The sequence below is a fragment of the Oryzias melastigma genome, linkage group LG9 (assembly GCF_002922805.2).
Source record: "Oryzias melastigma strain HK-1 linkage group LG9, ASM292280v2, whole genome shotgun sequence".
NCBI classification, from domain to species: domain Eukaryota; kingdom Metazoa; phylum Chordata; class Actinopteri; order Beloniformes; family Adrianichthyidae; genus Oryzias; species Oryzias melastigma.
Genome location: NC_050520.1, coordinates 33,303,698 through 33,316,235, shown reverse-complemented (window position 1 = coordinate 33,316,235; position 12,538 = coordinate 33,303,698). Strand labels below are relative to the sequence as shown.

At 40.1% G+C, this 12,538-nt stretch overlaps 1 protein-coding gene across 2 annotated transcripts in view; it reads left to right on the top strand.

The window, feature by feature from the left end:
* The first annotated feature begins 8,263 nt into the window (after positions 1–8,263).
* Positions 8,264–12,538, top strand: part of lhx2b (LIM homeobox 2b) — an 11,689-nt gene continuing 7,414 nt past the window's right edge. The window contains exons 1-2 of one of the 2 annotated variants that reach the window (XM_024276379.2): positions 8,264–11,122; positions 12,236–12,438. In XM_024276379.2, the coding sequence (XP_024132147.1) occupies positions 10,940–11,122; positions 12,236–12,438 (386 nt within the window). In that variant the 5' untranslated portion in view covers positions 8,264–10,939. The remainder of the gene's footprint in view (positions 11,123–12,235; positions 12,439–12,538) is intronic. The other variant, XM_024276378.2, reaches the window with a different exon arrangement.

Genomic DNA, 12,538 nt, shown 5'->3' with positions numbered 1-12,538 from the left:
GTCCCAGGTGGGTTTGTCCGCGGGTTCCATAGAGGCCCCACCTGTGTTTGCCCACAATGGCTTGAGTGGGCACTCAGTAGTCCTACTAGCTGGGCAGCGGAGCTCGCTAACTCGCTACGCTGTCCACCGGGTGGCTGGTTAGTGTAGTGACCCAGACCACTGAGTTCCCAAATAAGCAAATGTAAGCAAACATAGATGGGGCCACCATGGAATCTACGGACAAACCCACCCAGGGTCCACCAATTCAGCCCAATGATAAACCATATGGGGCCCACATTGAAATGTCCGCTGGATTGCTGCTGAATACCTGGACCAGGTATGTTCATTCAATCAAGAATGTGGAGACATCTCATGGAGCTAATCAGCAGCTGGCAGGGTTTGGAGATCTGGAAAACATCCAGGGGGGTAGATCTCCAAGCCCTACTACCAGGACTGAGCAACCCTGGATTAAACAGTTCCAAGGTTTTCTTTATCCCGTCCAAATCCAGTTCTAGAAAGTTGTTGAGTCGTGTGGAACAACTCTCCAGCCAATGAACTTTCTCACCTCAGGCGTGGTTTCTTTGTTGTGATATTAATATTACTAAGGAGAACATCAACTGATGAGTGATTCTGTTGCAGCAAAAAATACACACTTCTAACTCAACTAATAGATTATATCTGGAATTTGTTGTGCCCCCAGACGGTACCACATTCCGAATTGGTGGTCATTGCCTGTGACTGCTTGGAAACACACACACAATTTAAAATGTTAAACCATCCAAGGTAGTTGGTACAACAAAATAATGTCAACAAGAAGAGTTCTTATGATTAAACATGTATTTGTAATACAGAAAGATTCGCAGAAACAGTTAAATGGGAACATTTTGGGAGGTTAGGCTCTTTTCTAGTGATGTCTCGATGCGTGAGATGAGCTCAGACCATGGATGAATAAAGCCCAGACCTTGGATTTTCATGGTGATCAAGGGCAAGATGTTGATGATGAGTAGAGTGACCATTAACTGTATAAAAGAACTGGACTGGGTGACTCCTTCCTCTTGGCGTTCCAAACAGGAAGTACCTGCTGGCTCCAAGAAACCAAAATCCCATAGACTGCTACTGAGAAATAAACAGTTGTTACTCACTTTTTCCATTTGTCAGAGTAACCATTCTTGCTGTGATACATTTTCTTGTAACATATCTTTGATCTTCTTCTTCTTCACCGTTCAGGTTATGCCATTTTTGGGGTTGCCTGAGCGGAACTATTTTGCTATTTCAGTGATTTTGGCAGAGTTTTTACGCCGGATGCCCTTCCTGTCACAACCCTGTACTTGAAGGGCACAGGGACCCAGTTAGGCAGCAGCGTCAAGGGTCTTGCCTAAGGACCCAATCTGGATGGAGATCAGTGGACACCCTGGAGATTGAACCCAGGGCTCCTTTACTTAGCCCACTGGGCCATCCAGCTGCTCTCGTAACATATTTTTGATAATCCTGTTTTTTTTTCCTTCATTTTTTTGTAGTGCAGACCAATCACTGCTTACTGATGTCGTCTGGCTCCAACATGGCGACAAAAAATGGCCCCTGAATTGACTTTATTTTGTTGGAGCCAGACGTAACCCATTCTCTATGTGTGACGTGACACTCACTCTGTCCAGTTCTCATGTAAAGTTAATGGATGCAACAAAAGCTAAAGATCCTGGAAGAGAGGTAGATCATTCTAAAAAAAAAAAAAAGTGCCAAAACTTCACAAACCTTTATATGCGAGAGAGAGGGAAAGGACTACAGTAGGAAGAGTGAGAAAAAATATCCAGTGAATCTGAAAATGGCCCCCAGCAGTCTCAAGGCCTGCACGCAGCAGCAGAGTGACACGCATCAAAACACTCACACACATCATTTCAATGGAAAAAACATACCAGCTGAGTGTGACTGTGAGCATCAGCTCTGGAAATTAAACCACTTCAACAACTTTCTAACTTTTCCAAACATTTTGACTTTTTGCAGACAAACTATTAAGTTTCTGTGTCTCATCCAAAGACAAACAGGCATGAATCAGTGCAGCCACTAAGCTACAGCCAATGGACTGAGCCAACATGAGCAACAAACTGTTCACACTGTGCTGTCACTACCTGATACTAGCACACATACCTACAGTTGGAAGAGACTTGGTGCAAAATGTTAAAGTGGGACAAAACTTGTGGTTCTTACTCCAGGCGTTTTTCTTTCACACCTCAGTTCTGATGTATCAAAGACTTGGTGTCATAGAATTTCGGCACAAACTGCAATTGTTAATTTATCCTTCGTTATATGTCACTACTAAATCTGAGTCCCTGATTGGTCAAAGTTCAACTGGTTTTTGACTTGTGCTCAGTCGCTGCAAGTTTCATACATAGATCTTGAAAACAGACTTAAAAACTTGAGTAGCGACGCATGGAGTCTCTTCTCTCCCTGCACGTTCACGGTGATGAGTTCATTGCGATTCTGGCTTAAAACTGTACACCTGACAAGATTGAAAATTGCTCGTCCTTATTATCGCACCGCTAATGTTAGCTTGAGGTCCCCTAAACAGAGCTCTAAGAGATGGGGAGGGGGGCGAGTTGCTCTGTGTTACAGTCCCACCCACAACCCAGAATTGTATTTCTAATGAGCTACTGCTGCTGTGCAAAAAAAATATAAAAAAAGAAAAAACACAAAGGCTTTTTGATTTTGGCCTAAAACTGCAAAATCATAATTAAGTGATCACTGGGAACAATTTTACGATAAAAAAAATACATAGTTTTAACCGCACATATCTGAGTTCGTTGTGAAGGTAGCATAAGACCACAGACTAGCAGCTAAAGTGTGATGCTTTAATAGTAGGCTATTGATCAATGGGAGCTTTACCGAATTTAAAAATGTTTCCTTGTGTGCTAAAAGCAATAACAAAAACTCTTTTGAGCACAGTTTTTTTTCCTCTCTTCAGTTTCCAGCTAAATCAGGGGTGGGCAAAAGGACCATAAAAAGTTCTAAAACTCGACAGACGGGTCAGATCAGATGTTTGACGTGTTTTGGTAAGCCATCTCATATGAGAAAGAAACAATATGAAATCTGGACAAAACCATACTTTTTCAATTTAAAAACTCTTGATTTTGTTGCTATTTTAGCACCAATCGGTTGATGTATTTCAAGGAAAAACAAACTCTAAGAAAAACTCTGTGTTTGTTGTGTTGGAATGACTGAAAAAATATGACTTTCTGACTCGAAAAACACCTGTGAACATGAGAAAACGACAAATCTTGCAATATAACATGAATACAAAATAACTAGCCAGTTTATTTGCGGTGAACCATCTTAAGTGACACACCAAAATGACAGGGAAATATAAAGCATCAATACAGATTAATAATATAATTTATTCCAGTGTGGTGGGACAGATTAAATGGTTTAACGGGTCCCATATGGCCCCTGGGTCATAGTGCCCCCATCCTGACCTGCAGGACATGTCTTCTCATTGACTAGTGTCTCAGACAGTTATACACAGCAGTTGTGACATAGAAATGAACTGCACAGAATGGCATCAACTGGTGAAGCTCCTCCAGCAAAGACTCAGCCATCTCCTAGTTTCAGGAGGAATCTTTCACTGAAATGCTTCCGACTTGGCAGGTCGCATTTTGGCTCCAGAATATGCAGGATTTGTTCAAATCCAATTTTTTTTTCTTTGGAAGTCATCTTTGCAATTAAAGTTTCTTGTAGTTTGTTTTTGTGAGGATTACAGACACAAAGCTGAGTCTCTTCACATTTGCTGCATGTGTGTCTGTAGGTTTTTCCTTGATTCCAGCTGCCTTGGACGTTCTTTTCCCTCCACGCTGGCAGCAAGAGATTTAATGCACCGCTGAGGACAGTATGTGGGGGATAATTAAATACTATAACTTTGTTGTTTCCATTAGAAATGAAAAACAATAATTAAACTTGACATATTAACATTTTTGTCAGCAAAAATCAAACAAATGACGTGGTCACTTGGAAACAAACGCCATTTTTTTCATTTCATTAATTTTCATGCACCACTGTCGCTTAAGCAGAAACTATCCAAGCATAGATTTTCTATGATGCAGCACAAACAACAATATAATATAATAATGCTTTGTAACGCAGCTTCCTGCCTGTCTGGATCTTCCTGCTCTCCTTTTCCTTCCATCCATCCAGCTTAGAAACATGTACACTCATTTCCACCTCTGTGCTAAATATAGAGCGGCGTGCTTTTTCTGCTGTTTTCTCGCACCATCTCACCACCAACATATGCTGCCTCAGTGAAAGTGGTGAATCTTGCAATGTGTTGATTTAAAAAGAGAAGAATAAAGACGCAGAGAGAGAGAGAGAGAGAGAGAGCTGCTGCCATCGTCCAACATTTTCTTCCTTGTAGTCCTGCCTGATCTCTGTGGATCGGTCATCGCTATTCAGCAGTGGGTCACACTTAAAAAAAGTATGTTATTCTCGTGCAAAAATATTCACTAAAAATAGATTAATTAAAAGGTTTTCCTTTTGAATATATTCATTGTTTTGGTTCATCTCTGCTGCCTGTTTGGCAAAAATTCAAACAGATTTTCTATGAAATAAAAGTCATGGACACTCAAAATATATGAAGCAGCTTCAAATAAATAAAACTTTTAGAGTCTAACTTCTGAACGCTTTGGGTGAGGAAACAAAAGACTGGTTACTGGGAAGTAGAGATGTAAAAATCAGAGGAAACCACTTCCTTCCCTTTTTCTTTTAACCTTCCTCCAGTTATTTTTCACCCCTAAAAAAGGAAACCACTCATATCAGTTACTTTAGCATACAGCCATCAGCTGTATGGTTTAATAAAACACATTGAAATTGTTAGGAGTTCACATTTTTAATTAGTCTAAGCTCAGATGAAAAATATGTTTTTTTTTCTTCTGTGACCCAGAAAAAATACACTGTAAAAAGTGAAACACTTGATCAATTAATAAAAGTTATGGAGTTTGTTACATTTGAAAATATTCGTTTTTTAAAATCAAATTAAATGTTTAAGTTGAGTAAATCATCAACTCAAAATTTAAATTTGATGACAACTAATGTTTTTAAATGTAACAAATGACAGAACTTCTGTTAATTGATCCAATGTTTCACTTTTTACAGTGTATGCAGAGATTTTTTTTGTACAATATATTTATTACTGCTTAAAAAAACACTTTTTGATCAATCTTTGTGATTTGATTGAAAAAAAATTGTAAAAAGAAACAAAACTCAATTTATGCGATTTTACAATATCACGTATGCACAAAGAGGCTCACTTCAATTTATTTTTAAATAGAAATGATAGCTGTCGTTTTTTCTTTTATTTTCCCAAAAGTTTTATGCTAAGACAGGAAGTCTGAAGAGCCAGTCAATCAGTTAGATATCCAAGTTTTTATGAGGAACTATATAATTCAATGTCATTTATTGTTTAAGTCTCTAAAAGTAAATCAAAGACAATTTTACTAAAGTTTTAATAAAATAAATAAAAAAACTGAAGAAAATAGATTTCAGTTTATTGCCCAGTTCAACCAGTCCAGTTCTTTGCAGTTTAGTCCATATTTAAAATATACCGAATGTTAGAAAAACCAACACCAAGTAGAGTAAAGGAACCAACAAAATGATTAGTTTCTTTACTTTTCCAAATTTGGATTTTGAGGTGGGAGTGAAAGAAGACAACAGAGAAAAATGCTCCAGTGTTTATGTTTTTTTATTTTTTTGTAACTTTTCAACCATTAACATGACAATTCCAGTAGATTTTGGAGGAGAAAATGCAGCTTTTCTCCTCCAAAATATACTGGAATTGTCATGTTAATGGTTGAAAAGTGACAGTATATTAAAGATTGTTGTGTTTAAGCGTCACCGGCAACATCTCAGGTGTTAAAGGGCTAAATTAAGTGGATTATATACATTGCAAATGAATCTATACGAAAGGGTTAAGGGTAGATCTGCCTCCTCAAGCCAACAGGAGTCCAGAAAGTGGCTGGATTCAAGTGGAAATCAAAGACTAAGTTTCTTCACTTCTGCAGGAAAAAAACTGAACCAAAGTTTCTGCTGAAATATGAGGCAGTTTGTTCATTATTCCAAAAATTCTGGGGCTGAAACATCCCATCATGCAGCACTAAAGTGATGTCGGTTTGGGTGAAATGAATCTGATTTTTCTGCTTTGTGTGACGCGACAGCCGAGCACCTTGGGGAGTTTGTGGCTGAGCGGCGGAGACTCAGGTGTGCCGTCTGAACCGCTCCGTACTTTAGTGCGACATGTTCTGCTCAAGAAAAGTCTGTTTGTGTGGCTCATACAGTGACTGAGTGATATATACCCCCCCTCCTTTCCTCTGCTTCATGTGTTTTTAGTCTCCTTTGCTTTGTTCCCCCGTCTTAATTGCAACCCCAGTTCTCCTCAGAGAGTGTGTAACTCCCTCCCACCTCCACAGCAGCATCCCATTAAAGCTACACACCCTGACGCCTGCCTTCTACCTTCATGATGAATACAATTAAAAACACTGCGAGAGATCAAAAAGATGCCAGGAGCCTGACGAGGGCTATGTTTTTCTGAGAAATGCAGATTTGCGTTATTGATGGTCATCTCGTTTGGAAATAATTACCAGACAAGGAGTAATCAGCGGAGCTGCATCAGCACTTAAGTATCTCCAGGCTGTGATACAAACACAGTGACTTTTAAAGTTAGCTTCTATTACTGATAAATGGAACTTTCTCATATGATACTTTAATGATTTTTTTTTTTGGTGTGGATTCAATTTTAAAAAAGAGTTTCTATATGCTCTTGGAAGATTGAAGAAAAGCAGATTTAAATGAATAAATTAAAGTGACTCCAGCTGACCAGGGGTCTGCAACCTGAGGCTCCGGGGCCACGTGGCTCGTTTATTCCTCCATTGAGGCTCTTTGGCTTTGACAAAAAATGTTAATGATTTCAATAAATATTCATTTATTTTTTATGCTTAAATGTAAAAAAACTGTTTTTGTTTTGCTAAGAGCCTTTGTGTGCTATGCCACTCCTCCAAAATACAGAGATTAACACCTGAAGCACCGTCTGTGACGCTTAAACACAAAAATCTTTAACATACTGTAACTTTTCCTTCAGAATCTACTGGAATGATCATGTTAACGGTTGAAAAGTTACGATAAATGAAAAAACATAAACACTGGAGCTCCGGTGTTAAAGGGTTATAGGTCAAAGATGATGTTGGAGCTGTTTAGAATAATCTTAAAGCACAATTTGTATATCTTGAGCTACACAATAGTGTGTTTTTGCAGTTCAGAACCAGAATTTGTAATATTATTAGCCGTATTTTCTGGATTATAAGTCGCACTGGAGTATCAAGAAGAGGATAACCATATATAAGTCGCACTTTTATGTTTGGCGTGGTAGAATATAAAAACAAGAGTAAAAATACTTTGATGCAAATGAGACAAATATCAAAATTTAAGAGGAAAACAATCAGGTTCTCCACCATATTTGCTTTAGACAACACTTCTTCTTTTTCTGCCACAGTCAGAAAAAAGTACAGTGCCCTCTAGTGATTGCTGGCGGAAACAACCGCTAAAGGGTAGCCGGTCGCAAGTGGGACAATTAGCAAATATATGAGCCTATATATGTTTAAAAAAAAATCTCACTCCTGAGTATAAGTTGCAGCCCCAGCTAAACTATGAAAATAAATAACAATTTATACTCCAGAAAATACAGTAACTGAAGGTAAATCTGCTGCAGCAGGAGGATCTCATTTGACAAAGGATGTGTTTTATTTTGAAAGGAACCTGTCAAAAGTAACAGAAATTTATAGATTTATAGAAAATTGTTATAATTCAAGTCTCGTACATTTTTAGAAATGAATAACTTAATAGTCACAAAAACATCAATGAAATGTATTTCCTAAACTTTTAAGTTTCTTGGTTCTGGTCAGTCAGAAACTTCTCTTTCAGCGTCAAAAGTTGCAGACTGAAGGAGCCGAGTGGCTGAAACCCAGAGCTCCCAGTCTGGACCCGGAGTCTGACCCACTGGAAGCTCTCCAGCAGGCTTTGGACTGCATGAAGGCTCAGGTGATTTCAAAGATTACTACAACTGGACGTTATGTAACTGGAGAAGCAGCCAAAGCTATAAAGAGACTGATAATATGCAGCATTTTGAAAAAAGGAGCTTAACCTCAGTTAGAAAATTAGTACTGTGTATTTATCCAGTCATTTTAGAGGAAATATTTCTTAATTTATTTATTTATTAAAATAAAAAGGCCAGTTTTGCTCTTAATTGTAAAAGTGAATACAATGGACAAAAAAGTAGTTTTCTGTATGTAAATTGAATAATTTAATTCAAAAATATGTTTAAAAAAATATTTTTTTATCTTAATCAATTTTTGGAAATGTGAACAACAATAGGGAAAGAAAATAAAACATTTTTAACGCTCTTTTTTTTTTAGCCCCGCCTTGAATCTTTTTGTGCTTAATTTTAAAAATAGTTCTTACATCAAATTGGGGGGGGGCATTCTTGGCCTGTCGTGTCATCAGCATCCAGCCCTGATGGAGCGGGCATGCGCACGGCCTTTCCAACACAGCTGAGGAGGAGCGCTTCTTTTCCTTTTTCTTTCTTTTTCTCCTGTTGTTCGTTCCTTTTCTTTACAGGATGCATTTCCCCCCCAATCTAAAGGAAATTAAAACACATCTTTATGTTTGTGTCGACATCCCATTTCTTGCCACAAAGCAGTTTGACCCTCTAAACTAATATTTTGCTCCTCATCTTATGGACGCACCTAATATGATATTTCACCCACGCCCGCAGACATGCCTGCTGCTGCCGCTATGTTTAATGTATAAAGCAGCCTTATAGCAGATTGAAGTGTGGATGATAAATATGCATGTATTCAATTAAGGGTATTACAGGGGAGATGCTTTGCATGAAGCTTTAGGAGCTTAACATCATATTTGTTCAATAAAACTTCTGCAAAGCTGCAATGTGAGTTTTAGAAATGGAACAGGTAGTCTTTCTTTTTTTAAACTTTTTAAATAAAGTTTTTTTTTTTTTTTATGCACCGATTTGCTCGTTTGGATCCGCAGCTGCAGTTTGCGCCTGTCCTGATGGCTGCGTGGAGTTTCAATTCGCTTTCAAACCAAACAAACCTCAGCCCTCTCTCTCTTCCGGGCCCCTCAACACATCCTCTGATGACGAAGTCCACCTCCCCCTCACCCTCCACCCAGTCCCCATTAAGAGCAGAGAGCTAATTAGAAGGCGCGGACCCGGGATCAGGTCAGCGTCTGGAGATGCTGGGCTGCAAATGATTGCGACTCACTGCAAGTTCAAGAGATGAAGGGCGCTCTGGGGAAACTGCACGCACAGCTAGAAGTGCCCACATTATCCGGACGCATTACAAAAAATACCAGTAAAGTTATTTTTGAACAAACTCTAAAGATAAATTGCGCTTTTTTATTTCAAAGTTGTTTCTCTCAATATTTCCCCAGAATGTTTCGACAAAAACGACAAATCAGGGCTCGACTCACAGAAATCACATTTGTATTTAGTTTTCAATGTTTTGACCCCTGAGAATAATTAAACAAGCTGAATTTACAACTTTCTACAGACGTTTTCAGTGAAATGTATTGTTTCCAAAGTGAAATAATTTGACTTTTTTTCTAAATCTTAAATATCTGTGAATTGAAACACCAAAAGAAGAAGAAGAACGCCGCGCGGGCTTGTTTTTGCCCCGCGTTTGTTTTGGAAAACTCCATGCAAGTTGCGCACTGAGCCCTTTGACGTCCTGGAGAGGCGCTGAGCGGCGGCGGCGGCGCGCCTCCGTTTGGAGTGAGAGTCCCTGCAGATCGCTGCGACGCGCAAACACACTCATCCACGCGCGCGCGCAGGCTGCCTGCATCTCAGAAACATTATCCCCAGCTCTGGCTCCTATCTGTCGGACCTTTTTCAAGCTGCTGCTGCGGGTTGGTGGTGGTGGTGGTGAGGGGGGAATGGTTGGAAAAGTGGCCGGTGGTCCGTGCGTAACGACGAGCAAAAGAGGCCGCTGCTGTCGGCAAAAAAGTACAACCAAATAGTTCGTTGACGGCTAAACAGCCAATCATCATAAAATGTGCGTCGTGACGCAACAGGGCCCCATAGATAAGGAGCTGAGAGTCCAACCGGGGACCTGAGAAGGAGGATCGTGGTTTTTGGGGGTCCAGCAAAAAAAAATCTTCCGTCAACGTAAAGTCAACTCCTCCTCCTCCAGCTCTTCTGCTGTTACGCGCATGCATGCAGCCTCTTTGGCAAAAGACTAAACTTAAACTGAGCATCTGTAAAGGGAAGCTGCTGCTCTCACAGCACCGGCGGGATTTTACAAAGCCAAGGCCGCGTGTTTTGAAGCTGTTGTTTTTTCTTCTTCCATTTTTCTCTGCTGCGTAAAACTCTTTTGAGCGACATCCCTCAGCATCCGCTTGGACTGTTACGCCCGGAGGAGAGCAGACGCAGCGCCTGTCATTTTTTAATTTTTATTTTGTAAATACCGTTTTTATTGTCCGACAAAAGGCTGCAGCTCAGACTTTGGCGGTGTCACGCGTAGAAAAAGAGGATTTTTTAAATTTATTATTATTATTTTGCAGACCGCCGAAAGCCTGAAATTTGATTTAACGAGGAGGTTCCAACTGAGGCTTCCCTGCGTTCCTCCTGAGTGAGAAACACACGAAATCATTAGAAAGCAATCAAATAAATTAAGAGAGAAATAAAATTGGATGAATCGGTGCGGCCATTAACGAATTAGCCATAGCTTATTAATAATGAGAGCTGCTGAGATTCGGAAGATGGTTTCCATTGGCAGATGAAACGGAGTGAGGAGAACACGTGTCCGATTTTTCCCTCACATTTTCCCTCCCTGATCTGGATTTTTCACCTCTCCGCGGAAGAAAGGAAATCTCCCCCAAACAGAGCGTTCTCTGCGCCGCTAGAGTTCTGCCTCTGATGGACATCTTGGCTTGCAGATCCGAAGAGAACAGTTATAACATCCTCCCCTCTGCGGCGACCATGCTTTTCCACAGCCTCCCGGGAGGCGACGTGCACGGCGTGGTGGAAGAAATGGACCGGAGAGGAAAGGGCGAGTCAGCAGCCATCAGCTCCGCCATCGATATGGGAGAGTCGGAGACGGTAGGCAGCGGGGGGGAGCGTGGCCCTCTCGGTCTGGGAGGCGCAGGCAGCATGGGACCTGTGTGTGCAGCTCTCTCATCTGCTCTGATTTAAACTAAGACAAAGGAAAAATAAATAAAAAATAACCATAAAGAATTGCATTAATTCTGGGCTCCATAAAGACTCATTTACGCATTTAAAAACTTGCTCCATCAGGCCTCAACGCCTACATTTCTGGAGCCACGTTTTATTTACTTCTTTCAGAAATCATCAAAGAAAAAAAAAACAAAAAGATTGAAATCCAGTCAGAATCACTTTTTAATAAATGTATCCTGGAAGTTTAGCTGCTAATTTTAGCATTTTGTGTTGAGTTATAAACAAACTAAACGAGGCCCGCGTGTTTCAGAGATCCTATCCCAAAATAAAACAAAAAATACTTTAATTATTCTCTATTAAAGCAGAAAATACATCTTCATAATTAATTTTCTTTAAAAAATAATTTATTTTTACCCTTTTCTCCCGTGAAAAGTAGTTAAACTCTGGATTGAAAAGTTAGGAAATTAAATCACTTTGATGGGATCAAATCATGATGGTGCGTGTTTTTGATTCGTTTTCTCGCTGTTATTCATTTTTGCGTGCACGTGTGTATTGTTTGTGTGGGGGGTTCACGGGCCGCTGGAGGACAGGTCCTCAGGAATCTTTTTTGGTGTGTGTGTGTGAGAAAACGGTCATCATCAAGCTTTAAAAAAAATCAGGAGCCTGCGTTTTATTTATTATTTATTTGAAGGTGAAATTACAAAATTTTATTTCCATGTCAACAAAACCACGTTATTCCAACACCCAGTTGATATATTTTTCCTTTTTAGTTGTAAATTATCAAACATAATAAATGTTGTCTATTGTAATTTTTCATTTTTTAAATTGTGCTGGTGCGTAAAAGTTCGAAAATTAAATTGTATTTATTGAAATGTATTTGAAAAAGAGTAAAAAGTGGCTTTTAAAAAAGGAAAATTAATTCCTAAAATATATATATATATATTTTAACATATTTGCTTTATTTTATTTTTGTTTTACTCTCCACATGTTTTTTGTAACTGACCTTCTCGTGTGTCCTCTGCCCCTCGTGCCCCGCAGCCCATGCCCTGCATGACCAGCGAGCGCGTGGCCCTGTGCGCGGGCTGTGGCCGGAAGATCGCGGACCGCTACTACCTGCTGGCCGTGGACAAGCAGTGGCACATGCGCTGTCTGAAGTGCTGCGAGTGCAAGCTCAACCTGGAGTCCGAGCTCACCTGCTTCAGCAAGGACGGCAGCATCTACTGCAAAGAGGACTACTACAGGTATGAGGGCGCGTGCGCGGGGCGCACATAAGTTGCTGATGGGATGCTGCGCGTGAAATGTTGATGTGGGGGGGACTGCTACCCCCCCCCCCCCCCCCCC